Genomic DNA, 26,622 nt, shown 5'->3' with positions numbered 1-26,622 from the left:
GGGCCACAGAGCCATGGAGCTTTCTAAGCTGTTTCTGGACTGAATCCCAGGGTCCCGCACAGGGGACACAGACCGTGGTATAGGCAATTCCGCAGGGGCTGGTACTCTTGTGACCATTAGTGATATCAGCTGCTCAAACAATTCTCTCTGTTGAGCTCTGTCCTCCTCCTTTAGCTGCCATTCCTGTTCCAGGAAATGCAAAGCAAGTGCCTGCTCTCATGCTGAAACCCTGTCCTCAAGCTGTGCAGCCAGCTTCTGCCTTTCCTCCTGCCTCTAGCCTAGGGTGACCAGATGTCCCGATTTTATAGGAACAGTCCCGATTTTGGGGGCTCTCTCTTATACAGGTACCTATTACCCCCAAACCCTGTCCCGATTTTTTACACTTGCTGTCCAGTCACCCTACTCTAGCCACAAGTCTGTCTTTGGTGCTGGATCTGCTTGTTGACTTTGTCCAGAACTTCAATCATAAGTTCACAGAAACACCTCCTCTTGTATTACTATAGAAATTCTCCAGTCTCCACTTTTTTGTTTATTCAGAGTAAAAATCAGAAAAATAGTCACTCAACCCTGATATGGACCCTGAGCACACTCAGTTGAAAACACAGGATTTCTAAAATGGTGCCCTGGCAAAGAGCCAAGTATATATGTGTGTGTGGATCAGCAGAATCACAGCTCTGACGTAAAGGACAACAGTGAACATGTGCAAGACTGGAGGCTAGTGAGCATGTGCAATAAGGGTTGACAGAGAGGTCAGTTAACTGCACAGCTAGCTGGTCATAGCCCACTCATACCAGTCAGAACTCGTTTAGAAGGTCAGAGCTGTTAATCAGAACTCTGAAGTAATGGTTGCTACTGGGCATTTGTAAGTGAGGTAATTGCTTCTAAGAATAGAATTAGGTATATTAGGAAAGAGCCACAATGTAGCATAAAAGGCCAGCTGCCGGCAGACAGTTTCAGAGTTGAAGTTTGAGTCGCGGGGGGGGGGGGTTTGGATTCAATCAGGAGCAGATGGAAGAGCGGGAAACCAGTGAGGAAAGCTAAAGGAAAGAAGTCAGAAAAGTTGTTGCTGAGAGAGAGAGAGAGAGAGAAGAAAACCAGAGCAGAACAAAGCTGGCTGATCAGGAGCTGAACAGCAACAGAGATTAAAGAAAAATACTAAAGAATTTATAAAGCAGCAACAGTGATTTTAAACGGATACCAATTAATTTATAAAGTAAGCTTGCCAATTTTTAGTGTAGTATAGTTTAGCATACATATTTAATATGTATATGCTTTAAGTGTGCATCTGTTTTAATTGTAACTTATGTAAAACTTCAACTCAAATTTAAGATCTGCTGTCAATGATTTGTTACAAACTGGCCACTTGAAACCAATCGCTTTGCTTAGAATCATATGCCATTGTAGTTTGAATGCTCTTTAGCTAGCAATAAAGGATTTGTGTCCGGAACTGTGCATTTTGTTTAGGGTTTTAAAATACGCTGTGTTAGGGATTAATAGTTACAGTAATAAAAAGATTTTGTTTTGGAAAAGAATACTGCCAGTGTCAATTACTTTACTCGTTTATTGGAAGGTTATATCCGTGTTCTTTAATGTTTCCTTAACAACTCCGGAAACGTATACCTCCGCAAGAATAGACTTGGGGAGAGTAGGCAGGTTATTATATCAACATTACAAAATCCTTTTTTCAGGGTAACACTTAGAATGGTCCATGAAAGTATGTTGGGCCAGGCTTGTACTGCAGCGTGGGTGGGCTGTGGAGGTACTGGGTTTGGACTAGGACAAGACACAGAGGGTTATTGTCTCACATACCTCAGTGTATAAGCACAGAAAAAATCCTCATGGAATTTCAAGGACATAAAATGTTACTTTTCCAAATTAAACTTCACTAAGTTGTGAGACGGATACTTCCAACCACAGAAGCTCTCTGGACACAGCCTGGATAATCACAATAAAAAAAAAAATGCAGAGTCCACATTTTGGAGCACATAACTGATCTTGTAGTGCCCAATTGGCAAAGGGAGATGTTATCCAAACTGCCTATGGGAAATCTGCAGTGTATGCAACCAAAATAATCAAACATACAATGACTGAACAGCACATCTATGAGTGGCGTGGGCTGGGCAGCTCTCAAGATGGCCATGGAGAATATGCCCTTCACCGAAATTTGAGTATTTATCTGGAGTTCTTGCTTCTGGAAAAGTTTGCATCTATCAGCACCCAGGATTGGGTCAGAATTCATCGGAGAATCATCAGGATGCTGCATTAGCTTCCATACGGCTTAGACAGTTATGACTGCATGCCAACACATAGAGTTCCATAGGCATCCCCCTTACATCCCCTCCCCTAACCCTGGCACATTTCTGGATATTTTCAATCCCCAGTCAAATCTGGCACAAATTATTTTGTTACCTATGGACTGCATAGGCTACCTTTACCTGAAATGGACCACATTTGCACCTCCCCCCACACTCATCCAGTTCAGTTTTCAGGCGGCTCATTACACCGCTGAGTAGTTATGGATCAGCATACTTACAGGTATGGCAGTGTAACGTTATTATTTTTAAGAAGCAGGAATACCCAACAGGTATTTCCAGGAAAAAAATCACTTTCAAGGAATTTTTACTGCTTGCACTTCCCGGTTGCCATTTTAAATTCCCTGTGGTGGAAGGTGGGGAGGGAGTAGGGAGCCACGCCGCTGGGACACAATCCACCATTAGCAGATCCATGTTGCTAGCTGGGGCTTCTAATAACTTTTGCATTGGTTCATACAATGGAAATTACTCCCATTCCTATATTAACAAACATCATAATGGGAGCCACAAACTTACCAGGCTCTACAGCAGCTTCTGTCCTGTCTGTGTCTGCTGCAGGCTCTGCAGCAGGCTGTTCCTTGGGGGTGGGGGGCATCAAAGAGCTCCTCTGAATATGGGTGCAGAATGTGCTTTTGCTGCTCCTGTGGCAGAGCCTCCTGTGCAACTGGTTTCAGCAATAGTCACTTCGCTGGCTCTGTCTGCACCTGTCGCTGGCTCCCATCAGTCCCCAACCTGTATTCTGGGGCCAGCAGGGCACCATTCCAGCTGACAGGGTCATCATGCACTACCGCTGGCTCCAGGCTGGGAGCAGAGCCCAGCACCTAGTCAAATTCCTCATAAAACGGACATGATGTCAGCAAGTTGCCTGAGGTGCAGTTCTGTCCCTTATTTTCCTGTATTCAGTCTTGAGACACTTAATCTACTCCCTGCACTGGTCACCAGTCCAGTATATTTGCAATGCTGCCAGCTTCTATGCCATTTCCTGATATGGGCGGCTATTCCTGGTACTCTTACCAAAATCCACTATTTTGCTGACCTCACTCCAGAAATTTACCAAAATCTGGTTGTGCTCCCGTGACCATGAAGCAGAGCGCTTTGTAAAAGGCTGCTTCTGGTCAGTGTCAATTGAAAACACAAACGGCTCTCTGATAGCGTGTTTGCACCTTGGCAGTCAGAAGATAATGGAAGGATTAAATGCTGACTCACCAAATTGCTGCACTACACCAATGGGAGTTGCTTCTGTTTCCCCTGCAGTCGATTGGAGATTCTTGGGATAGAGAAGACAAAGAAAGTTGGCCCATATGATGGAGAGATACTTTTAGAGGACTCTCAGGATCTAAGTTTGGGGGAGTGAGGGGGGAGCTGCATCTGCAAAGCAACAGGGTTTGAACCCTGAGTCCTGGCTTGACTTAGGTCTGGTCTACAGAATGCAATTATATCGAAATTAGCCGCGTTATATCGAATTAAAACTAAATTCGTCCACACAACCAAACCTATTTGGTCGACTTTAAGGTCTCTTAAAACCTGTTTCTGTACTCCACCTCAGCAAGGGGAGTAGCGCTAAAATCGACATCGCTGTTCCGGATTTGAGGTACTGTGGACGCAATTCGACAGTATTGGCCTCTGGGAGCTATCCCAGAATGCTCCATTGTGCCCGCTCTGTACAACACTTTCAATTCAGATGCACTAGCCAGGTAGTCAGGAAAAGCCCCGAGAACTTTTGAATTTCATTTCCTGTTTGGCCAGCGTGGCAACCTGATTAGCACAGGTGACCATGCAGAGTCCACCAGCACAGGAGACCATGCAGTTCCAGAAGCGCAAACGAGCTCCAGCATGGACCGAGCGGGAGGTACTGGATCTCATCGCTGTTTGGGGAGAATAATCTGTTCAGGCAGAACTCCGTTCCAAAAAAAAAGGAAAGCAAACTTCTTTGAGAAAATCTCCCGGGGCACGACAGACAGAGGCTACTCCAGGGACACACAGCAATGCCGTGTAAAAATGAAGGAGCTCAGGCAACCTACCAAAAGACTAGAGAGGCAAATGCGCGCTCTGGGTCACAGCCCCATACACGCTGCTTCTACGATGAGCTGCATGCAATTCGGGGGGTGGGGGTGGGGGTGTGACGCCACCACTACCCCACCACTGTCCATGGACACCTGCAAGGGGGCGGGACTCTCATGGAGCGGGGAGGATGATTTTTTTGGGGGAGGAAGAGCAGGAGGAGGAGGAGGAAGGACAGTGGACAGGCAGCAAGCGGTGAATCTGTTCTCCCTGGCAGCCAGGAACTGTTCATCACCCTGGAGCCAATACCCTCCACCCACTCCCAAGGCGGGCTCCGGGACCTTGATGCCGGAGAAGGCACTTCTGGTGAGTGTACTTTTGTAAATATGATACAGGGTTTAAAAGAAAGTGTGTTTCCTGATTCATTTGCCCTGAAGACTTGGGATGCATTCAGGGCCTGTACAACTACAGGAAAAGTCTGTTCACATTTGGCTTAAAGGGTCAGAGCCGTGCGGTGCGGGTGGGGGGAACCCGTCCACGCTGGCCTGTTGGCATTTGGCCTAAATGGTGCGGGGTGGGGTGCATGTGTGTGTGTGTAGCGATCATCCCTGAGAGACCACAGGCCCTCCTTTTAAATGGCCAGCCCACCAGGCATTGCTTGGTATGGGAAAGGAGGGCGCCGCAGTTTGAAAGCATTGAAATGAATGCAGAAGAAGCAGAACCCCGTGTGCCCCTAGGGCTTACCATGGCTGCCTGCAAGCTGAATGCTGTTGCCCAGCCACGTGTGATGCAGTCACACCAATCTGGCAGGCACTCAGTATAAAAGGCAAAATGTGACCTTGTACAGAAATAACATGTGCTGTGTACTTTGAATTGCTTGTTTCCCTGAGAAACAATCTCCCCTTTGTTCTCTAACATGTATCTTTTAAACTTATACCCTCCCCTTTTTCCTCCTGCAGGTGCAAATGTTTCAACGCGCCCCCTATCAACTCTGTCCCAGAGGCTGGCCCAGATTAGAAGGCGGAAAAAACGCACTTGGGACAACATGTTTGCAGAGCTTATGCAGTCCTCCTGCACTGATAGGGCCCAGCTGAATCTGTGGAGGGAAACAATGGCAGAGTCCCGGAAAGCGTTCAATGACTGCGACGAGAGCAGGCAGGATGCCATGCTCAAGCTGATGGGGGAGCAAACTGACATGCTCTGCTGTCTGGTGGATCTTATGAGTGAAAGGCAGCAAGAGCACAGACAGCCGCTGCAGCCCCTGTATAACTGCCCTCCCTCCTCCCCAACTTCCATGTCCTCCTCACCCAGACACCCAAGAACACAGGGTGGGGGGAGGCTCCGGGGACCCACCTACTCCATCCCAGAGGATTGCCTAAGCAGCAGAGGGCTGGCATATCCTAAATTTTGATTTGTAGCGTGGCCTTGTCCTTCTCTCCTTCCCCCCACCCCACCCCACCCGGGCAACCTTGTGATTTATGTCCCTGTGTTTTTAATCAACTAATAAAGAATGCATGGTTTTGAAATAATAGTGACTTTATTTCCTCTGCAAGCTGTGATCGAAGGGGAGGAGGGCGGTTGGCTTACAGGCAATTAGAGTCAAGAAAGGGGGTGGGTAACATCAAAGAGAAACAAACACAACTGTCACACCGTAGCCTGGCCAGTCATGAAATTGGTTTTCAAAGCTTCTCTGATGCACAGCGCGCCCTGCTGTGCTCTTCTAATCGCCCCGTTGTCTGGCTGTGTAAAATTGGCCGGCAGGCGAGTTGCCTCAACCTCCCACTGCTGAATAATGCACGAGGTATTTACAATGGTCACAGCTGCAGTGGTAAGCTGAACGGGCTCCACGCTTGCTGTGTTATGGCACCTGCAAGGGTAATCCAGGAAAAAAGGGGCGAAACGAAGGAGAGCAGAGTTGCAGCGGAAGCGGCGGTGTACGGTTGACAATGGCATACTGCACGAGTTGCAGGAGAGCAGAGTTTTGCAGACCTACTGCACCATCTGCTGCAGGAAAGCAGGAGAGCAGAGTGCCAGCGGAAGCGGCTGTGTACGGTTGACAATAGCAGAAAAAAGGCACGAAACGATTGTCTGCCATACGGACAGGAGGGAGGGAGGGGCGACTGACGACATGCACCCAGAAACACCCGTGAGACTGTTTTTGCCCCATCATGCACTGGGAGCTTAACCCAGAATTTCAATGGGCGGCAGAGACTGTGGGAACTGTGGGATAGCTTCCCGCAGTGCACCGCTCTGAGAGTCGATGCTAGCCTCGGTACTGTGGACGCACTCTGCCAACTTCACGCACTTAGTGGGGACACACACGATCCACTGTATAAAATCTCTTCCGAAAAATCGACTTATATAAATTTGATATAATTTCATACTGTAGACTTACCCTAAGGCTCAGACCCTCCAACCCTACAGGGTCCTAGGACGCCAGGTCTGAGACAGAGTCTGAGCTTGGGTCTCCACTGCAGTGTCGACACATCCGTGGTGACTTGAGAAATGGATATGTTACAAGTGAGCTTATTGCACCATAGAATGGAAGCAGCGAGACATCTTACACTGAATAAAAATACAGGTAGTCCTTGACTTTACAACGTTCAACTTACGACGAATAGTACTAATGATGTTACTGAACTGACACCCTGATTCAACTTACGACATTGGTTTCAATTTTACGATGCTTAGTCCCGCAATGGAGTGGATTGTGGTTCCGAGTTATGACATTTCAACTTACAACACAATTTTCAGGAACCAATTGTGTTGTAAGTCCGAGGGCTGCCTGTAGATGTAAATATGGTTTGACTCCAGTAAATGGTGAGGGGATAGAAATAATTGACTACCTCTAAGACCTAGGAAAGGACTGCTAGGAAGCATGAATTTTAATGTCTGGGTCTAGGAGGCTCCAAGAAAAATACTCTCAGTCACTGGGGAGGAAGTAAGTGTGGACTGAAGGGTGCAAGGAACCATGTGTCATGCTTTTCCTAGTTGCAGGGCCGGCCCTCAATATTTTGGCACCTGAAGCGGGGAGCTCAAATGACATCCCCATGCTCCTTGCTTGGGCCAAAACTTTGAAAGGTCTCAATTCTGCCTTCTTCCTGTTCTACTTCTCTCATGGTACTGCTCTGCTATCTACCCCAAAAAAGGAGAACTAACAACTTAAAATGCCTTGTTCAAAAATTTTAAGTAACACTTAACTTTCAAATGCCTGAACAGCAAATGTAACTTTTCTTGTCTGCATAGTAAACACTGGCATTTTTATCTGTTTGAATAATCAAGGTGGTGCTTTCCATGCCTTCTTGGTTGCAAAGATTTGAACTGCTTCCTGAAGGTCCACAGTCTGGGCCAGCTCATGCTTTATTGAGATGGTTGCAAGGCCGACCAGCTTCTCCTGTGTCATTGTGGAGCGTAAATGTGTTTTTATTAACTTCAGCTTGGAGAAGCTGCATTCTCCTCTGGCAACTGTTACAGGAAGTGTTAGAAGTATGCGCAGAACAACAAAAGCATTTGGAAAGAGGGTGGTCATCTTATTTGTGCACATATATTCCAGAACAGCCTTTGGAGTTGATCCTGCTGAAATGTATCTTGAAAGGGCTTTCAGTTCATCACCTAAATCACTCGCATCAATATCGCACATGTCATCATGTGTCAACACTGTCTCTAGTGCCCTGCATTGCTGGTGTCGGTCTTCTTCAGGTACAGTGAGGAGTTTTGGAATATCCTACAACATCCCAAATATACTGCTGTGTTTGATTTTTGGGCATCTATAGCAGATGCCAGTTGTCATTATTACTCAGTGATTAAGGCATAAAATACAGCCTGGGGATCAAATGTCAATTGGAAAGAGCAGATAATTCTCAGCTGCAACCCTGGCCACTTATCCCATGCTGTCCTGTAATCTTGAGCAAGTGACTTAACCACTCTACTTCAGTTTCCCCATACGTAATGTAAGATAATGACACGTGTACTGAGAAGTTTAAAGAGATGCTGTTAATTTATTACACACCATTGTTATAACATTGCAGACAAAAGGGTGATTTTTTTTAAGTTAACACCTATGATTAGTGTAACAAAGTCTATAGAAAATATTTTTGTTTGTATATTTCAGATTTTGTGTATGGTTAGTGTCACTCTTTTCCTTGTAGTGTTGGTTGTTTTGCTGGGGTCATTCATTCAGCAAGAGGAGAGACAAACACTTGGGCCCAGATCCACAAACATACTTAAGTGCCTAAGTCTTGTGTTTAGGAACCTACATCCCAGTTTTGATTCTGCAATCCACAAAACTCCTGCCAAACCCTGTAGGTGCCTAAACTCACTCGGCACATAGGTTTTCAAGGGTAAAATTTTCTTTGGCACCTACATTTCTGCCTCTCGGCACGTGCACTGCTGCCTCCCTCTTGGTGTGGATAAATAATGAGTGGCTGGTGCAGGGGGCCTTGACTGGGGTTTCCCATCTCTCAGGTTTCAGAGTCATATTTTTTTCTCTCTCATGCTAATTAGAAATAGCTTTCTCTAAATTCCTAAATCACTCGCATCGATATCGCACGTCATCATGTGTCAACACTGTCTCTAATGCCCTGCACTGCTGGTGTAGGCCTTCTTCAGGTATAGTGAGGAGTTTTGGAATATCCTACAACATCCCAAATATACTGCTGTGTTCCTTGAGCTGCATGAAACTTTCTTCAACTGACTGTATTGCACAATCTAGCATCTGGTTAAAGAATTCAACTTTGAATTGTTGTTTGGGGTCTCTTATGGGATTATCCCGTGCCTCATAATCAAAATGTCTTCTTCTTCAGTGACTCTTGTATTCTTGAATGGATGGGAAAATAGGTGTTTGATAGGCTTTATCGCCTCCACTCGACTTTCCCATTGTATGGCACTCAGTAGTTTCAGTGTCAGAGAGGATGTTCCCAGATGTTGCTTCAAAATTTGCCATCGATGAGTTGATACAGAGAAAAATACAAAGATGCTTTGAATTACATTAAAAAATTCAGCAGCCTCACTAGAAGCTGATGCTGCATCACTGACCACCAAGTTCAATGAATGAGAACTGCAAGGGACAAAAAAAGCTCAAGGGTTTAACTCTCGGATCCGTGTCTGCACTCCTCTGTTCTTTCCTCTCATGTTGGCACCATTATCGTAGCCCTGACCTCTCACATCAGCTATCGCAATTCCTGTATCTTTCAGCTTTTTAAGAAGCACATTTGTCATACCAGCTCCTGTATAATCATCAAATGTCAATAAATTCTAGAAAATGCTTTCTGACAGTCACCATTGCAGGGACATTTTCACTAGGTTCTGTTGTTGTTACAAAATGTACCATTAAAGTCATTTGTTCCATATGGCTGATGTCAGGTGTGCAGTCCAGAACAACAGAGTAATATCTTGCTGACTTCAGATCTGCCACAATCTTCTGTTTGCCTTTTTTTTGCCAGTTAACTGTATGATCTCATTTTGAATTGTTTTTCCAAGGTACTGGTGTGTGTACATTCCTTTGGTGGTGACTCTTCTTAGATGTTCCTGGAGTACAGCATCAAACTCAGCCATCAGCTCCACAATTGTAAGGAAGTTTCCATTGTTTGGCACATACAGCTGATCTGAAGTGCCACACAGTGCTAGGTTTTGGGTAGCAAGCAATGAGTCTTTTCAGAACATTTTGTCAGAAAAGAGACTCTGATGCAATCTTCTCTTGATTCTGATCATCTATGGTGGCCCTTAACCTTAGTCTCATCTCAAGCTCTTTCCACCTATGGAATGCTCTCTGATGATTTGCTGCCTTCTCATGGCATGCCAGATTTCTAGCCAGATTTTTCCAGTCCTTTTTTCCTGTAGAACCCAATGTGGCTGGAACTTTAGACTGGAAGAGTTTGCAACAAAAACAGTTTGCAGCATTCTGGGTTTTTGAGTACATAAGGTATGGCCTCTCCACTTTGTCACCATTGGGGATTTCACGCCAGTAATGTGCTGGATGGAAACTTCTATTTTCATTATCTTTGGAGAACATGAAGTTTTTCACTTGCTGTGGCCCATGCAGTACAAGGAAGTCCTCAGGCTACTGCTCAAGTGGGTTCACAGTCCTGGACCATCAAGACTTAAGGAACTAAACTCAGCAGCAGCTGTATCTTGCGCCTCCACCACACTCTTCTCCGATCTACACTTTTCTTCAGGAATGTGCATGGTTACATCCATTTGAGATGGACATATGGATGCTGCAGTAGCTGCCAGGTCACCTGCACTCTGACTAACTGGAAGATCAGGCATCTCCTCTCCACTCACATCCTCATTGGGGCCAGAAGACTCACCGTGAACATTTGTGTCTATGTATCTCAGGAGAGGTCCTTTCTGCGTAGATAGAAAAGCTTCCTTTGCTTTCTTTTTCTGAATGTTGTCACAGAGGGACGTTTTCTTCTTTCACTCATGACTGCTGTTCTGTGCCAGCTATAGTGGCTCTCAACACTCAGTTGAAGGGGACAAATAAGCAGGCTGGTAGCAGGGCCTGAGTGAGGGAAGATATCAGCATCTTAAGGGCCTAACTGGATCCTACTACTTCAGTTGACTGCCCGTTCCCCTCAAGTGGGTTCAGGGAAGCAGCAGGAAACAGGAAGCTCCCTGAGAAGCTGGTGTTAATAAGTCCAGGCTCCTGGGTGTGCTAGAGAGGTACATAAGAGGCTCCTCCTCCTCTCTCTCCTGCAGCTCCTGCTGCTTTCTGTCATTCCCTCTCATCTTTTCTCCTGCCTGCCTGTTATGTGTCTTGTGCCCTCCTTCCTCCAGTACAGCACTCCACCATCTCTGTGCATCTAGAGCAGAGAGAATACACATGCACCAGCAGCAGACACAATTTTCTACACTCTGGGTCCTAGCGGCGCCCCCCCGCCACAGTCTGGCACCTGAGGCATGCCTCAATTCACCTCATGATAAGGCCAGCCCTGCCTAGTTGCTTGTAACTACAGCATCTTTCTCTCCTTCCAGTTGCAGAGTTTGTGCTATGGCTATGGTTGCTGCCCAGGGATGTTGCAAGGGTGTAATCCCTGGTGAAAAAGGTGTCACAAAATTAAAACATGGAAGAAAGACTTAGAATCTTTTGTTAAATCAGCCGGTATTAGAGGTCACTAACTATGTGAAAGGATTTGCTCCTCCAGGGATTAAAAAGGCAACATTAAACCCACAATGAGGTGCCATCCTTTTTTTTTAAACTGTGGGCTGAGTTGCATGAAGTTGAGCTGAGTTGCATCATGAAGCACGATTCCATTAAAAATAAATACAAACAATCTGTTTATATTTAATAGGATTATTTCTTATATTCCATTATAATTGCATATTTTATACCATAAGTATGCATGACACTTTAAAAATATGTAGAAAGATAAGATTCCCTTCCCCCCAAAATTTCCTATTCCATGGTCCTGATCCAAAGCCTACTGGAATTAACTGGAAGATCCCATTGGCTCTAATGGTCTTGGTTCATGCCCTAAAGGCTGGTCCAGTGGGTTAATATCAGTAAGAGTTTTTGTATTTGCTTCACTGGGAGACTGACTGGGTTCTAAGTTAGAAAGATACAACAAAGGATCACCTGCAAGAGTAGGAGCAGATGGTGTCACAGTTATGAGTATTGGGGAGCTAAGCAAAAGAAGAGGGTTATAAGGAGGGATTTCAAGGAGGTTATCAATAGGGAAACTGTTCCAAGCACAAGAAGTGGCAATGAAGTTATATGACGTATAAAAGATGGCAGAATTTGTCCCTCTGTCACACGTAGGAGGATACAAAGGGAGCACCAAGGAGAGAGATCTGGAAGAAACATACATCTTCATACCTACAAGAAAATATTAATTTTATTCATTTGCTGAGCACAGCATACAACTTTATGGCCTGCTCAGTTGACAAACTTACTGACTCTCTGACCTCTCTAGAAATTCCACCCTGTGAATATGCCAGGCCTTTCTGGAGTGCTGACCCTCTCACATAAGTAGTTGGAACGGAACACAGAATTTCATAAAGCAAAAGACTTTTTTTTTGTTAAATAGGTATAATGCTAATCATTCATAGCTTCTATATGTACTGCAATATAAATAAAAATAAAATTCAGAAGATCAAATACAGGAAACAAAAATCCAGTATATTACAAAAGGATTGATTTGTTCTTTCTTCCATCAGCACTTCAATGAAGGCTAATTTTACTCACTTGACCAGTTTTACAGTAGCATATTTCCATTGACTTCAGTAGAGTTACTCCTGATTTATACCAGTGTAACTGAGATAAGACTCAGGCACTGTGGCTCTACAACATAAACGACCCACAGTGAAATCACAAGATCAGCACTTTGGCATGTAAACACTTGCTTAAATCAGAACTTTAGGCAAGAAAGTGCTTGCTAATTGCTGATTTACACATACAGAAGAGAACCTTTGCTTCAATGATGTCACACTATTTGGTAGAATTTGGTCAGCCACTCATCTTCATGCCCTTTTCTTTTAAATGTTAACAAAACATTACATTATTTTCACTTAGCCTGTTTTTTGGTATATTACCTGTCACTAGCACAGCTACTCATTGCAGTCCAGTCATGCTGTGGATTGACTAGGATGCCCCAGGACAGGAAGACAGAGGTTGGGGTCAAAGTGCCAATCACCATCTGGAGAGGCTTTTTAGTCTTGGTCTTACCTGAATAAGAAACATAATTCTATTTACTCTTAGGTTTTCTCTATTCGGGGAGGAGATATCTGTGGCTGGATAAGAGAATGTAAGAATTATGATTTAATTTCTCCTCTAAATTCAAAGGCAAGGTATAATGCAAGTGAATTCAATCGTGACTTGAAGGGATCACCTCCCCACCACCCGCACGTGCCTCTCTTTAGTTATGAGAAAGAATATTCAATTTCCAAGTGAATATAGTTCTCCATATATCCCTAGCAAGGATCATCAATAATAATGAGTTATGGACAGGTCTGAAATAAAACAAAACCTTACAAACTTATTTCACTTAAGATTGATGACAAGCCTTGAGTGGTGCCTCTGTCTGGCGAGGACTGTCCCTCAATAATCAGGTAACTTAACTCCTCATCTCTTACACAATACTTGCAATTTAGCTTTATTCTGAACACAGTGGTGCAAACATCCCTCCAGATCAGAGGTTCCCAACAAGCATGCCCCTCTGGTGGGCACAATGTGGTTATCAGGGGTGTGTGGGGCTGCAGCTGGCCAGGTGTCCAGGCCTGGACAGGACAGCAGCAGGAAAAGCATACAGGGAATCCCCAGTGGTCTGGGAGAGGTGAGGGAGTGCAGCCCAGCTCCAACCCAGCAGCAGCATGCTGCTCTTCCCCTCCTCTCCTCCCTGACTGCTGGGGACTACCTTCGTGCTATTCCCGCTGCTGCCTGCTCTAGCCCAGACACCTGGCCAGTCGCTGTCATATATTTTAAAAAACTCTGGAGCCTGCGGGAGTCAGAGGTTCTGGCCAGGCAGGTGGGGGGGGGGAGAGGGAGGGGTGGTAAGAAGGCAAGGGACTCTATTCTGTACCCCCATGGACTCCTCAGGGAATTGAGCCAGCCATGATTCTGTTGCCCTGAACAGGAGCTGCCTGCTCTGTTCCCCTCAGTGAATCACTTTCTGCCCTGGACAGGAGGTGGCGGGGGCTGTTATGCGACTCCCATGGAGAAGAAGGATACAGCAAAAGAAAGATGACGAACTTTTAAATAAAATTTTAAAAGCTAATACCTGAGGCTAGTGCAGTGATCTGAGGGTAGTGCTCTGCATTACCTGGCAAAAATCTTGGTTCAGTTCTCCGTTCATGCCTCTTGATCCTTAAATTGGAAGTGCTATTCAGCCATTGGTAGGAGTTGCTCACCTCTTTATCAATGATACCTCCAAGGGTTAAGAAGTGTTTTTGCGCTCTAGCGGGATTTCCCAGCAAGTCCACAAGGAAGCGAGATTTGCTTTTCCAAGCAGTTTGCAGGTAGTAGGAAAATCTTGTAGTATGTGTGTTTTACAGTACACCGATTAGGCGCATATTCACAGAAAACAAGTGGGATATTTTTTTCCATTTAGATGAAGTGTGCTGTGATGTAATGTACTGTGGAATGTACAACATTTAAAAAAGAAAAGCAAAACTCCAAACATTTGTCTGATGTGCAGGCTAGCTTCCCCAGTCTCCCTGTTTTCTTAAAGGGTTTTTTGGGGGGGGGCTGTTTTCATAGTTCATTTATTTGTCAAACTTTTTGGCATATATCCTCTTTACAGTGAAATCACTTTCTAAATTTGCTTTCTGGGGAACCAAGGGTCACATGAACATGGAAATACAAGAAGAGAAAGGCCCATTTTTCATCGGCAACTATTGTGTTTTATATAATTTTTAAATATTGATTTATTATATACTAAAGAACAGCCTTGCTATATCTTGAAACAGACATTTTCATTAATAGGAAAGCAATTTTAGGTCATTCTTAGAGGTTTTTAAATCTTTGAAACTCAACCTTTGAACCTTCTGAAGTAATTATAATTCCTCTTTGAGCTCTGTAAAGTTGGGCTCCAGCTTTACAAGTGTTCAGACTAGCCTCAGCCAATCCTGCAAGCATTGGAGATGAACTCTGGTATGTAGTGTCACAGAAGTACAAGAGATCATGTGACCATCATAAAGACTCATTTCTTCCCTGAGGCCCACAAAAGCACATCACATCAGTCCAATGCCTTCTTCAACTTAACACTTGAAGAGAGGAGAGAAAGGGCTGCGGTGGGGGGAATGTCTAAATTAACTCCACTTTTCCTCATTGTCTCCCAGTACATTTTGTCCTTTCTACGTCTGTCTTTCAAGAGCAGGGAATGTCTTTAACTACTGTTTGTCAAATAAACAAAGCTTTTACAACAAGACAACAAGCAGTAATGCTTGAAATTCAAGGATGTTATTTTATCTAAATTAGGTCTTGCAACCATAGTTAAAAAACATTTCATTCTGACATTGCAGAGTGTGGCAATGTTAATTTAAGTTATGTAGTGATGATGTTAAGAATGAGAGAATGCAAGTTTCAGAACTAAGTTTCCCCAGAGATCAAGACTGTTTGCATCTGGAGTTGTGGCTGAGCCCATTACTGCAAAGTTTGGATTAGAATCCAAAGTTATGCATTCTGAGCAGTGTTTGATCAAGGAGCTTGGTTCAGGTCCATCTCTAGTGGGAATGACCCAATTAAAATTCCCCCTGACTGAAGCAGCTATTAAAATTAATACTCCTAAACTGTGGCTTTAGGCAGTTAATATTTTTAAATACTGTACCTGAATAGCTGTTAAATAGCAATCTGTTATCAAATATTTTCTATATACATATAATGGAGAAAAATATTGCTTCATGACTACAAGGGCCCTGGCAAATATATTCGGCCCCAAAAAAATACAGATCATTAAACAAGTTCCATCTGAAAATCTCAAGTACTTTAAAAACATTAATCAATTATTCTTCACCACACCCACGTGAAGCAGAGAGTTATCTCCATTTTAAGATTAGGACCTAAAGTACTGAATGTTGAAATGACTTGCTAAAGGTCATACAGGAAGTCTGTAGCAGAGTCCAGAAACAGAATTCAGATTTTCTTATTATCAGACTTGCAGCTTAGCCAGAAGACCATCCTTTCCCTTAAGCACCGTGTACTGGTGAAGTTGGTGTCTCTAATAATATATATTGTGACAAAGTTCCTCCTCTGCCTTGGTGGGTCCTGCGCTTATTGGCGGATTTTCTCGCCTCAGAGGTATACAGCAGCCCTCAGTTTGGCGTCGCTCAAATCTGCCGTTCACTCAGTTAGCCTCATCACTGGCCAGCATGGGGAAAGGAAGAACAATCCCCGCAGTCTCTGCTAATCCACCTAGTGGATCGGGGAACAGGCCAGAGTCCTTCCCCTCTGGTGGAACCCACAGTCCAGTTCAACTCCTCTGGTATCAAGTAAGAAGTTGGGGGGATAGAGGGATGGGGGGAACCTGAACCTGCCCTCTACTCTGGATTCCAGCCCCAGGCCCTGTGGATTGCAGCTGTCTACAGTGGCTCCTGTAACAGCTGCGTGACAGCTACAACTCCCTGGGCAACTTCCCCATAGCCTCCTCCCAACACCTTTATTCTCACCACAGGACCTTCCTCGTGGTGTCTAATAATGCTTGTACTTCTCAGTCTTCCAGTAGTACGCCTTCTCACTCTCAGCTTCTTGCGCCTCTTGCTCCCAGCTCCTCGCACGCACCACAAACTGAAGTGAGCTCCTTTTTTAACTCCATGTGCCCTGATTAGCCTGCCATAATTGATTCTAGCAGCTTCTTGATTGGCTGCAGGTGTTCTAATCAGCCTGTCTGCCTTAATTGTTTCCAGAAAGTTCCTGATTGTTCTGGGACCTTCCCTGTTACCTTACTCAGGGAAAAGGGACCTACTTAACTTGGAGCTAATATATCTGCCTTCTATCACTCTCCTGGAGCCATCTGGCCCGACCCTGTCACATATTCTCCCCCTCCCCCCCCAACACCACAGGGTTGGGCAACTTGGGACGTCAGGCAGTATACCCGTTACAAGCCATCTGCATTGCCATGGTGGCTTCCAGCCCGGTGTTGTATGGTGAATCAGAAAGGTTGTAGGGACAGGAACCATCTGGTCACCCTTGCGTTCTTCTCTTTATTTCACTGCATCCACTGGAGCGGTGCATGGTCGGTCACAAGGGTAAACCATCGTCCCAGAAGGTAATAACGTAGTGTTTCCATGGCTCATTTCACAGCTAGACACTCTCTTTCAACCATGGCATACTTCTGCTCTCTCGGGAGGAGTTTCCTGCTGAGGCAGAGGATTAGGTGTTCTTCATCTCCGACCATCTGCGATAGGACAGCTCCCAATCCTACTTCAGATGCATCAGTCTGTAAAATGAATTCTTTGTTGAAGTCTAGGGCTATAAGCACGGGGTTATTGCAGAGGGCTGTCCATAGATCCATGAATGCTTTCTCTGCGGCATCTGTCCACTTCATGTCCGGACCCCGGGCTTTTATCAGGTCTGTCAGGGGACTCGCTCTGGTAGCAAAATGGGGAATAAATCGTCGGTAGTGCCCCACCACACCCAGGAATGCCCGGACTTGCTTTTTCCGATTCGGCTGGGGCCAATTTTGGATAGCCTCTAGTTTCTTTAGTTGGGGCTTGACCATGCCCCTTCCTCCAATGTAGTGAAGGTATTTAGCCTCGGCCTAGCCCTTTAGCACACTTGGTTGGGTTGGCTGTGAGGCCAGCCCGTCTTAGCATGTCCAGAACCGCTATCACCTTTTCCAAGTGGTTTTCTCAGTTGGGGGTGTGAATAATCACATCATCTAGGTATGCCGCTGCATAACTGGTATGGGGCCGTAGGAGCTTGTCCATAAGATGCTGGAAGGTAGCAGGTGCCCATGCAGTCCAAAAGGAAGAACAGTATATTGAAACAGACCTTCTGGTGAAGAGAATGCCATCTTTTCTTTCACATCTTTGGCAAGGGGAATCTGCCAGTATCCCTTTGTTACATCAAGGGTGGTCAAAAATTGGGCATTACCCAGGTGGTCAACTAACTCATCAATACGGGGTATGGAGTATGCATCGAATTTGGATATCTCATTCAGCCGGCGAAAGTTATTACAAAACCTAGTGGTGCCATCGGGTTTCGGCACCAACACAGTCGGGCTTGACCACTGACTGTGGCACTCTTTGATGACTCCCAACTCCAACATCCTTTTTACCTCTGCCTTGATCTCCTCCCTTTATGGTGCTGGGACCCGATAGGGCCTTAAAGTTACCTTTGCCCCAGGGTCTGTGATAATGTGGTGATATGCTTTGGTGGTCCGACCTGGTTTAGTTGAAAACACGTCCTGGTATCGTTTGATCATCTCAGTTACCTCCTTCTTCTGGTTTGGTGTCAGATCAGTGGATATCCTAATCTGCTCCTGCATATTATTTCCCTGGATCGGGGTCTCTTGGGCCACCACACATGCCTCTCGTTGGTGCCAAGGCTTTCAGAGGTTAATATGATAAATTTGTTCCTGTTTCCGGCGTCCTGGCTGCCCCACCTTGTAGGTTACGGGTTCAACCACCTCATAGGGCCCCTGCCATTGGGCCAAAAGCTTGCTTTCTGCCGTGGGTACCAATACCAATACCCGATCCCTTGGTTGGAACTGTCGGACTTTTGCCTGTCGATTGTAATTGGTTCACTGGGCCTCCTGCACCTTTTCCAAATGTTCCCATACAATAGGGGTGACCTGGGCTATCTGTTCTTGCATCTGCAACACAGGGTCAATTATATTTCTCCCCTCATTGGGTTCCTCTTCCCAGATTTCTTTTGTGATATCTAGTATGCCACGGGGGAGGAGTCCGTACAATAACTCAAAGAGGGAAAACCCAGTTTAGGCCTGAGGTACCTCCCGGATTGCGAACATAAGGTAGGGTAGTCGGGTGTCCCAATCCTTCCCGTCCCGACTTACCACTTTTCTTATCATTGCCGTGAGGGTTTGGTTAAACCTTTCTACCAGCCCATCGGTCTGCAGATGATAGGCTGAAGTTCTCAGGATATGGATATGGAGCAGTGTACAGATGTCCTTCATTAGCTTCAACATAAATGGGGTACCTTGGTCTGTTAATATCTCCTTTGGTAGCCCCACTTGGGCAAAGATCCCCACCAACTCTTTAGCTATCCTTTTAGAGGCCACGTTCCCCAGGGGGATGGCTTCTAGGTAACGAGTAGCAGGTCCCGGGCTGTCTTCCCCAGGGGTCCCACTAGAGCCATGGCTATTCGCTCTAAAGGGACCTCTATGATGGGAAGGGGTCCTAAAGGTGCCCTCAAGTGGGGACGGGGACTGTGCAGCTGGCACTCCAGGCAGGACACACAGTACCTCCTCACTTCTTCATGTACTCCGGGCCAGAAGAATCGTCGCAGGACCTGTGCCAGGGTCTTCTCTACCCCCAAATGCCCCCCAAAAAGATGACTATGGGCAAGACTTAATACAGCATTCTGGTGTTTTTGAGGTACTAGGATCTGCTGTACCTTCTGCATCTATACTGGTGCTACCCGGTGTAAGAGATTCTTCTTCATTATGAAGTAGGGTCCTGGTCCCTGGGTTTTCCCTTCCACGGGGACCCCATCTATTTCGGTCACCTCCTTCCTAATGTTGTCGTATCTTGGGTCTTCAGCCTGGTCCTGTCCAAAATTTCCTCTCCCGGGGCTAATCTGCCCGAGATGTAGGGGGCCAGTCTCTGTTGCCTCTATTGGTTCAGAGGCGTTAGGGTGTGGGTCAGAGTTGGGTGCTTCTCCCTCCTAGGTGGCCTCCTTTTCAGCTGCTCGGGTCCGCCTACCTACGAGAGCAGCCCTCTGGCTTTGGGTCAGTATTCGGGTTCCCAAGGCCTTAGCTGCCCTCCTTTCCCTTTTCGACTTTCTACCCTGTCTGGAAGTGGAGAACAAATCTGGGCATATTTCAGAGAAGATTGGGGGTTGACAGTCTACTGTGGATGCCTCACTGACTTCAGGGTTTCCCCCTTTCTCCAATTCCCCTATCGGGAGTAAGTCTCCAAACCCTGGGAAGTCCCTCCCTATGAACACCGGGTATGGGAGTTTAGGGACTACACCTGCTGCTACCTCAGTAATGTTCCCCTGAAACTCGATTTTTTCTGGGATGGTGGGGTAATAACCAACTGTCCCATGAACGCATGTTATCCCCGTACACTTAGCCCACAGCAGCTGACTACGCTTCACGAGCTTCCCTGAGACAAGCACGATAGCACTCCCCGAATCAACCAGTGCTGTGGTCTCGACCACATTTAGCTTCATTGGTCTGATGTACGTATGTGGGGTTAGTGAGACCCCCACAAGGTGGATTAGGGAGCATGGGTCTGCCCAGTTCCCCAGGTTACACTGCATAGGCTCCTCAGCATTGGGACACTGTGCACCTATGTGTCCCCACTCCCCACAGGCGTAACATCTGTATGGAGCCCTAGGCGTTCCCTGGTCTCTTGGTTTGGGCAGTCTAACATCACGAATCCTCTTTCCCCTCAGTGCTCCTACTCTTTGTAGCTTCTGGTGGGCCTTCAGCCCCTCTCTTTTTCCACCTAGGCTCTCCTGGTGGCCCAGTCACCCGAGCTCTAAGGCTTGGTGCTGCTAGTTTAACCCAGGGTGCTTCTTCCTTAACTGGTCGGGTCAGCTCCCTCGCCGTCCTTCGCCTCTCTACCAGTGCGACAACCTTGTCATAGGTGGAGGGTTCGTTCTGGCTTACCCAGGTGTGAAGGTCTGATGGTAGTCCTCTCATGTACCGGTCGATGACCAGAACCTCTAGTATCTCCTCCGGACTCCGGGACTCAGTTCGCAACCACTTTCATGTGAGATGGAAGAGGTCAAACAATTGGGACTGCGGGGTTTTGTTTTCCTGGTACCTCCACTCGTGATACCGCTGGGCCCGCACTGCGGTCGTACCCCAGATCTGGCCAGGATCTCTGCCTTCAGCTGGGGGTAGTCTGCCGCAGCTTCTTCAGGCAGATCATAGTAGGCCTTCTGGGCCTCCCACACAGGAATGGGGTGAGGATGCCAGACCACTGATCTCGAGGCCGGGCCTCCCGTAGGGCTGTCTTCTCAAAGGCCAGGAGGTACGCCTCTACATCATACTCCCTCGTCATTTTCTGCAGGCAGCTGCTGGCCCACATGACCCACGTGCCATCATGGCCGCGATTCAGCTCTGTAAGGGCCTTTACCTGGTTTACCAGTTCCCGCAAAATAGCATGGTCTTGGGCAGCCTGGTCCATCAGCAGGCGATTAGTCTCTTGTTGCAGCCGCACTGCCTCCTGTTGGGCGGCTGCCTGGACACGGGTAGCCTCCTGCCTGGCACCCATGGCTTGTATCAGTGCCTCCACTACCTCCTCCATTGTGGTAAAAAAACCAATAAACCCTCTCCTTTTTTTTTTTTTTTTTTTTTTTAAAAAAACACCACCACCACCCTCCTTCTTCTGTCGCACTGTGCACACCAAATCCCACTTCTCACACCAGTTGTGACAAAGTTCCTCCTCTGCCTTGGTGGTGTGACCCTGTCACAATATGTAAAGACCCTTTACTTTATCAATGGAGTGCATTCAAATTTCTTCGGGAGAAAGATTCCTAACTGGCATTTTGGGGAGATTATAAAACATTAATCTCCTATCCAATCCAAACCCAAGAATTCCAAAGATTATACATCAGTATATTTCAAGACAGAATCCATTGTTTATAATTGTGTATCAACATTCCACTAGCTATGGCAACTAGTCATATGTATTTTTGATCCCCATATTCTAGAAAAAAGAAATATGTTAAATCTCAGTTTTCATAATGAGAACTTCTTATAAAGAAGGAGCTCCAAAAACTGCATCTAAGTTTCTTAATCAGAAAATTCCTGAGTGAATACTGTGTAGATGTACATGCCTACATTTTTATTTTAATCACGCAAATGTGGAATTTGGTCATCCACATCAGAAAATTTGGTTCTTTCAGACAAACTAAATAAAAACAATATTCTGTCTTCATTTGACTGTATATAAAAAATGTGGTAATATTACAGTACCTGAGCAGGTTTTCTTGTGATTTGGAATGGGTGCAGGTCGCACTGTAATCAAGTATCTTGGCTCGGCATCTGGAAATAACAATTTGGTAATTAGTTTAATTCACAATTTGTTATTTAAAATGATCAATTAATTATTCCTGGTGAATAGTGGAATATTCAAACAGCATTTAACAATGTCTGTAATTTTTTTCCAGTCTATGGCACAGATTTACCTTATGATTTATTCACCGACAATTCAGAAACATTCTAGGCACTATTAGAGAGATTTAAGAAAACAAAAAAGACATATCCCTACATGAAAAAAATTACCATCTAAACAGGCATTCCAAAAGAGAGCTGAAGCAGGGTACTAGGTGATGGGACACAACGTTTTTAGCTACTCTACTAGGGCTACATGTTATTTGCTTACAGACGGAACAAGTGAGCAAAGTTAGTAGCAAGAGGAAGAGATGATGACAGAAAGGGAAGCAGCGGGATGGGGCACAGGGAGTGGAGCAGAGGATGGAATCCAAAGGATTCTGACCCCCATAGGCACCGACTCTGTGGGTGCTCCAAGGCTCAAGCACCCATGGGGAAAAAAATAGGGGGTGCTCAGCAGCCACTAACCACATCTGTATGGCGGGGCCGCCCGTCAGCTGTTTGGCAGCTGGAGAGAGGTTCTCAAGGGTAGGAAGAGGGGGAGTGAGGGCGGGGTCTCAGGGAAGAAGAGCGGGGGTGGAGCACCCACCGGGAAAATTAAAAGTCAGTGCCTGTGATACTGAGGCTTGGTCTACACTGCAGAGTTAGGTCAACATAAGACAACTTATGTCAGCCTAACTATGTCAGTGTCTACACGACAGCCTTGCTCCCGCCGATGTAAGTGCCCTAGTACACCAACATCATAACTCTGGGCAAGTCTACAGTACAGTGCTACGTTGGTGTAGTTGCATCAATGCAGCTGTGCCGCTGTAGCATGTCTGGTGAAGACGCACTATGCCCACAGGAGAATGCTTTCCCGTCAGCATAATTACTCCAGCATGGCAAGAAACGTAAGTGATGTCGGCTGGAGACAAGCTATGCTGGCAGAAGAGCATCCCCCACCGACGTAGTGTTGGTGTGCACAGTGCGAAAATTGCGACGTTCGGGGAGTGGAGAGGGCTTTTTCACATCTCTAACTGACATAAGTTAGATCAACTTAAGTGGTAGTGTAGATGTGCCCTCCACCTCCACAAGAGGTGTAGAGCTTATGATGGTGTAGTGGGGGCAACAAAGTGTATAAGCACATAGACTGATATTTAATCATTTAATACTTGCATAATCTAGTGGCCACTGCAAAGCAGTGGGAGTCAGATGTGCTCACTTCTATTCTTCACTCCACCACTGACTGAATTTGAAATCTGAGCAAGTCATTTGGCATGTGCCTCAGTTTCCCCCTCTGTAAAATTAAATGTGTTACTTACCCCTCTCAAAGAGATACTATGAGGTTTAATTAAATTGTTAAATGCTTTGATAATTTTGAATAAAGGCACTAGATAAATGCAAGTAGTGTTATTATGAGCTCCTTTGGGCCAGGACTATGTCTTATGCATATCACGACAGGCACTCCTCTTTATTAGGATCTCTGGCTACTATTAGAATACAAATAATATTTTTAATGTGATAGCTGAGCTATTGTTAGCAATTTTCTTGCCAGACAAATATGCATTTTCCATAGTTTCAAATGTTTACATTTATTTAAATTTTTTCTCAACACTCAGTATCCTGGTTTTCTATTTTCATTTATTAAACTACAAAGTTCTCATAAAAAGTTTATCCTTTTTATGGATAAAGATGTGGCGTTAAGGTTGAGGCTACATTTTATTTTTTTTAATATACAATGCAATTTGTTACAATAGCTAAAGATGCAACATTTAAATAACAAAAACAAATCTCATAGCCATTAGCCCCACAAAATAAAATCAAAGGGTTTCAAACAGATGAGAATTTTGTTTTTAAACTGAGCCTTGCTAAAGTAGCATTAAGTTTTCATAAAGCTAGAGTTGCAAATCAGAACTACAGCTGTTTTCAAGTGTCAGTCATTTGCTGGCTAGCTGGATTGATTGACTGAGAGCCAGCTTGTAAATTCTTTGGAAATATTGCTCTTCATAGGAAACAATGAAATGAAGCAAATAAAGCAAAATCAAACCTTGCTGTTATTTTTATACCCAGACTAACAAATTCTCAGTATGTTTGATAGAACCTTCAAGAGCACAAATGCACGTTGTGAGAGGCTGCAGTTCAAGTGATGTTCCAGCAGTGAAAGCCAGATAACTTCACCCCACAGCCTAGAATAATAAACTGTTTGATTAAAACAATGTTCAGAGGGGAGGAGTGTTTATAGTTTTGGGAAACTTATCTTCAGAAAAAGGAAGGAAATCCTTCTTCCTGAGACATCAGAGATCAGATAAACCAATCTTTCTACTCCTTTAAAACATTCAGTTCCCCTTTCTGCTCTCAGATATGGCTGCACAACTCTAACAGAAATCACAGGAGTTGGGGAGGCATATTTGAGGGCAGAATTTGGCCCACAGTAAATTGATCTGGACTGTTTTTCCTATAATTTTAAATATGGGTGTCAACATAAAATTAACTGGGCTACTATAAGATACAATGGGCCAAATTTGTCCTTAGTGAGGGATCCTGCAGCCCAATTGCCCTAAGACCCCAAAATCATTATGCAATACAAAGCAGTACTGCAATTAAAAGAAACCCATAGAGAAGAACTCTCATTGGTGTTCTACATAAATACATAAAGAAAGGGCCAGGGAAAAGCTGTGTTTTTTTTAAAAGTGTGCGGGGAGGTGCAGGAAGAATCTTAGAATACCACACCCGATGCCTTCTCTTGTATTGGAAAAGTTGCTTGGATTTTTAGTTGATTTAATTAAATCAACACAATTAAATAGGCAGAAACCCATAACACAGATGTACTTAAACTAGTTTAATACTTGCTTTTAAATGGGTTTAGACTGTATCTGAATAAAAAGAATCTGAATGCAGTAAAGTTAATCTGGTTTAACACCATCTGCATTAGGAATTTGAACTGAGTTAACAAAATTGATTTTAAACCAATTTTAGTTAACTGATGCAAATTTTCAGTGTACACAAAACCTCAATCAGGAACAAGAAACGTAGTGCAAATTAAACAGGAACTGACCCAAAACTTCATTCATCCCACAGTTTGAAACAAAACATTTTTGGTGTTTGAAAATTATTATTACTGAGAAAAAGTTATGGCACTGCCTTTATCTAACAATCTCAAAACTCTTTAAACCATTAGTTCATTAAACTCTACAACAGCCCTGTGAGGTAAGTATTATTAATACGAAATTTTACAGATGGGTAAACTGAGAGAGAAGAGATTAAGACCTTACATTTTCAAAAGACTTCATTTTTGGTGCCCAATTCAAGATATTAAGTGCCTGGATTTTTCCACCTACAGCTCCCACTGAAATCAACTGGAATTGGGAGGTTCTTAACACCTATTAAGAACAGTCCATCAGTTTCTCAAGTTGGGACAGCCAAAACAGGGGTGTCCAAAATTAGTGGGCACTTGACAATTTAAGCCTAAATGACTTGCCCAAGATCATGCAGTGGCGTTGTAGCCATGTTGATCCCAGGTTATCCGACAGACAAGGGGCTGAGGCGGTATCTTGTATTGGACCAACTTCTGTTGGTGAGAGAGACAAGCTTTCGAGCTACTCAGCGCTCTTCTTCAGGTCAGGGAATGTACTAAGCCAGAGGTGGGCCACTTCCGGCCGCGGGACTGTCCTACCCGGCCCTTGAGCTCCCCACCGGGGAGGCTAGCCCCTGGCCCCTCCCCCACTGTCCTCCCTCCCCCGCAGTTATGCCGCATTGCTCTGGGCGGCGGGGCTGCACGCTCCTGCTGGGCAGCGTGTCTGGCTCTGGCTGGGCGGCGAAGCTCCAGGCATGCTGCTCTGAACTGCTTGGTCAAGGGGCCAGGGCCGGCAGGCAGTCAGGGGGCAGTTGAATAGGTATGGGAGTCCTGGGGGCAGCTGGATGGGGCAGAGGTTCTGGGGGGGCAATCAGAGGACAGGGAACAGGGGGAAATGGATAGGTGTGGGAGTCCCGGGGGGCCTGTCAGGGGGTGGGGGTGTGAATAGGGGTTGGGGCAGTCAGGGAGCGGGGGGGTTGGATAGGGGGTGGGGGGCTGTTAAGAGGCAGGAGGTCCCAGGATGGGACGGTCAAGGGACAATGAGCAGGGAGGGTTGGATGGGTGGGGGGCTTTGAGGGGGGCAGTCAGGGGGCGGGAAGTGGGAGAGGGTGGATAGGGGGCAGGGGCCAGGCAGTTTGGGGAGGCACAGCCTTCCCTACCTGGCCCACCATACAGTTTTGCAACCCCAATGTGGCCCTCGGGCCAAAAAGTTTGCCCACCCCTGTACTAAGAGTTCCTTTTCCCAGACCTGATGAAGAGCTCTGTGTAGCTCGAAAGTTCATCTCTCACCAACAGAGGTTGGCCCAATACAAGAAACAACCTCACTGACTTTGCCTAAGATCACACAGTTAGTGGCTGAGCAAGACAAAGAACAGTAGTGGGCTAATTTTAAACAACCAAAACCTTGAAAATACTGACTTGGTTTTCCTGTTCTCCCAACTCAATCCTCTACTGGATATTCAAGTTAAGTGAGAGATCACATTGCCCTCTATTCTTGTACAAAGTGCCATGGAATCTTTAATACCCACAAACGTGGTTTTAAGTCTTGCCTTACTTTGCACTGGCTCATGAA

At 45.5% G+C, this 26,622-nt stretch overlaps 1 protein-coding gene across 1 annotated transcript in view; it reads right to left on the bottom strand.

Annotated features, from left to right (window-relative positions):
* The window catches only part of ABI3BP (ABI family member 3 binding protein), a 312,077-nt gene that overhangs the window by 182,552 nt on the left and 102,903 nt on the right, over window positions 1-26,622 (bottom strand). Inside the window, exons 4-5 of the mRNA XM_084636731.1 lie at window positions 21,860-21,928; window positions 12,846-12,978 (exon numbers count right to left, since the gene is read on the bottom strand). Of these exons, the coding sequence (XP_084492857.1) occupies window positions 12,846-12,978; window positions 21,860-21,928 (202 nt within the window). The remainder of the gene's footprint in view (window positions 1-12,845; window positions 12,979-21,859; window positions 21,929-26,622) is intronic.

The sequence above is a fragment of the Lepidochelys olivacea genome, assembly GCF_965140295.1.
Source record: "Lepidochelys olivacea isolate rLepOli2 genome assembly, chromosome: 1".
NCBI classification, from domain to species: domain Eukaryota; kingdom Metazoa; phylum Chordata; order Testudines; family Cheloniidae; genus Lepidochelys; species Lepidochelys olivacea.
The sequence above is the reverse complement of the archived record's forward strand: the minus strand, read 5'-3'. Positions and strand labels throughout refer to the sequence as shown.